This window comes from Eimeria tenella, genomic scaffold (assembly GCF_000499545.2).
Source record: "Eimeria tenella Houghton genomic scaffold, Eth_scaff48, whole genome shotgun sequence".
NCBI lineage: Eukaryota > Apicomplexa > Conoidasida > Eucoccidiorida > Eimeriidae > Eimeria > Eimeria tenella.
Window position 1 is genome coordinate 200,542 of NW_013543388.1, and position 2,742 is coordinate 203,283.

At 56.5% G+C, this 2,742-nt stretch overlaps 1 protein-coding gene across 1 annotated transcript; it reads right to left on the reverse strand.

The window, feature by feature from the left end:
- Positions 1 to 1,005: 1,005 nt before the first annotated feature.
- On the reverse strand, positions 1,006 to 1,512 carry ETH_00001460 (uncharacterized protein; the record flags this gene model as incomplete). Its single annotated transcript, XM_013377226.1, has 1 exon — positions 1,006 to 1,512. One exon carries the CDS (start codon positions 1,510 to 1,512, stop codon positions 1,006 to 1,008), a length of 507 nt encoding a protein of 168 aa, XP_013232680.1.
- Between the last annotated feature and the right edge of the window lie 1,230 nt (positions 1,513 to 2,742).

Sequence of the window (2,742 nt, forward strand, 5' to 3'; positions counted from 1 at the left end):
CTTTGTGTTTTAGCTGGTGCGTCTCGGGCATTCGTCGAGGGTAGTGGAATAGCTTCGCTTTCCAGCCTTTTTGCCGTTTGCGTCGGGAGGGGGGCTTTTGCAGTTGTACAGTGTTGCTGTGTTATGGTTCGCTGGTGTGCGGAGGAGGTGTTTGGCTGCGTGCAAATGTGAAGCTGTGTTTCTAGCGCAGGAGTGGGGCATAGGTTTTGGGGGAAAGGCAGCCGATCTTTGGTGTTTTGCGGGTGTCAGGGCTGCCAGCCGGATCGCAGTTTGAGCGCGTGCTGGGGCTGCAGGGAGCAGGGCCGGGCTATTGAGAAGGGTTCGGAATTTGTGACAATCAGGATACGTGCTGGAGCTGGTATTGGTGGGCAGTGGCTTGCTGGTTTGGCTGGACGGAAGGGCGTAGGCATGTTCAGTGAAGAGTGGGAGTCGGAGGCTGGTTTGTTTGCCGTTGGTGACTTGTTGATTTGCGGCTGGGTAGGTGGGTGGAGGGGAGTTAGGCGCTTTGGGTTTTAGCTAGTGAGTCCCCCGCATTGGGCGAGAGAAGTGGAATGGCTTTGCCTTCCATTTAGGGTTGGGAGTTAGGCCTTCGCAGCTGCGCAGTGTGGTTGTGTTGTGGTTCAGTGGTGTGTGTAGGGGGGCATTTGGATGTGTGCAAGTGAAACACCGTGTTTTTAGCGCAGGAGTGGGGTATAGTTTTTGGAGGAGAGGCGGTCGGTTTGTGGAGCCTTGCGGGCGCGAGCCTTGTCTGTTGGATCTTGGTGGCAGCGCGTGTTGGTGCTGCAGAAAGCAGGGCCGCGCTGCTGAGAAGGGTTCGGAATTTGTGACAACCAGGATACGTGCTGGAGCTGGTGTTGGTGGGCAGTGATTTGCTGGATCGGCTGGACGCAAGGGCGTACGCAAGTTCAGCGGAGAGTGGGGGTAGGAGGGTGGTTTGTTCGCCGTTGGTGACTTGTAGATTTACGGGTGTGTAGGCCTGTGGAAGGGTGTTAGGTGGTTTGGGTTTTAGCCAGTGAGTGGCGCACATTTGGCGAGAGAAGTGGAATGGCGGAGCTTTCTAGCCGCCTTGACGTTCGAATTGCGAGGCAGGCCTTCGCTGTTGCGCAGTGTGATTGTGTCGTGCTTTGTTGGGAGGTGCGCTCTGATGCGTGCAAATGAGAAGCTGTGTTTGTGGCGGAGGAGTGGGGCATAGGTTTTGGAGTAGAGCCGGCCGGTCTGTGGAGCTTTGCGGGTGTCAGCATAGTCAGTTGGATCGCAGGTGCAGTACGTGTGGGGCTGCAGGAAGCAGGGCCGGACTGTTGAGAAGGGTTCGGAATTTGGGATTCTGAGGATACGTGCTGGAGCTGGTGTTGGTGGGCAGTCACTTGCTGGTTCGGCTGAGAGGGCTTGGGTATGCATGTTCAGCGGCGAGTCGGAGTCGGAGGGTGGCTTGTTTGACGTTGGTGACTTGTTGATTTGCGGCTGGGTAGGTGAGGTGAGGCGTTTTGGTTTTAGCTGGTGAGTGGCGCGCATTGGGCGAGAGAAGTGGAATGGCTTCGCGTTTCAGCAGCTTTGCCGTTCGGGTCGGAAGACATGCATGCACAGCTGCACAGTGTGTTTGTGCTATGGTTTGTTGGTGCGTGGAAGGGAGTACTTGAATGCGTGCAAATGAGAAGCTGTGTTTGTAGCACAGGAGTGGGGCATCGGTTTTGGAGGAGAGACGGCCGGTCTGTCGTGCCTTGCGGGTGTCAGCGTTGTTAGTTGGATCGCAGTTGCAGTGCGCGTTGATGCTGCAGGAAGCAGGGCCGGGCTGTTGTGAAGGGTTTGGAATTTGTGAGCATCAGCATAAGTACTGAAGCTGGCGTTGGCAGGCAGTGAGCTGCTGGTTCGGCTGAGCGAAAGGGCGTTGGCATGTTCAGCGGAGAGTGAGAGTCCGAGGGTGGTTTGTTTGCCGTTGGCGATTTGTTGATTTGCGGCTGTGTAGGTGCGTGGAAGGCTGTTTGGCGTTTTTGCTTTTAGGATGTGAGTGGCGCGCATTGGGCGAGAGAAGTGGATTGGCGGATCGTTCCAGGTGTGTTGCCGTTTGGTTCTTGAGGCAGACCTTCGCAGCTGGACAGTGTGGCTGTGTTCCGGTTCGCTGGTGTGTGGAAGAGGTGTTTGGATGCGTGGAAATGAGAAGCTGTGTTTGTAGCGCTGGATTGGGGCGTAGATTTTGGAGGAGAGGTGGCCGGCCTGTGGTGCCGTGCGGGTGTCAGCCTTGCCAGTTGGATCGCAGTTTCAACGCGTGTTGGGGCTGCGGGAGGGAGGATCGGGCTGCTGACAAGTGTTGAAGTTTGTGGCAATCAGGATACGTTCGGGAGCTGGTATTGGTGGGCAGTGGCTTGATGGTTCGGCTGGATGACAGTGCGTAGGCATGCGTGTTCAGGGGAGAGTAAGAGTTGGAAGGTGGTTTGTTTGCCGTTGGTGATTTGTTGATTTGCGGCTGTGTAGGTGCGTGGAAGGGTGTTAGGCGTTTTGGTTTTTAGGATGCGAGTGGCGCTCATTGGGCAAGGGAAGTCGAATGGCTTTGCTTTCCAGCCGCTTTGCCGTTTGGGTCCTGAGGCAGGCCTTCGGAGCAGCGCAGTGTGGTTATGTTGTGGTTCGTTGGTGTGTGGAGGGGGGTGTTTGGGTGCGTGCAAATGAGAAGCTGTGATTGTAGCGCAGGAGTGGACGCCGGGTCATAGGTTCTCGAGCAGAGGTGGCCGGCCTGTGGTGCCGTGCGGG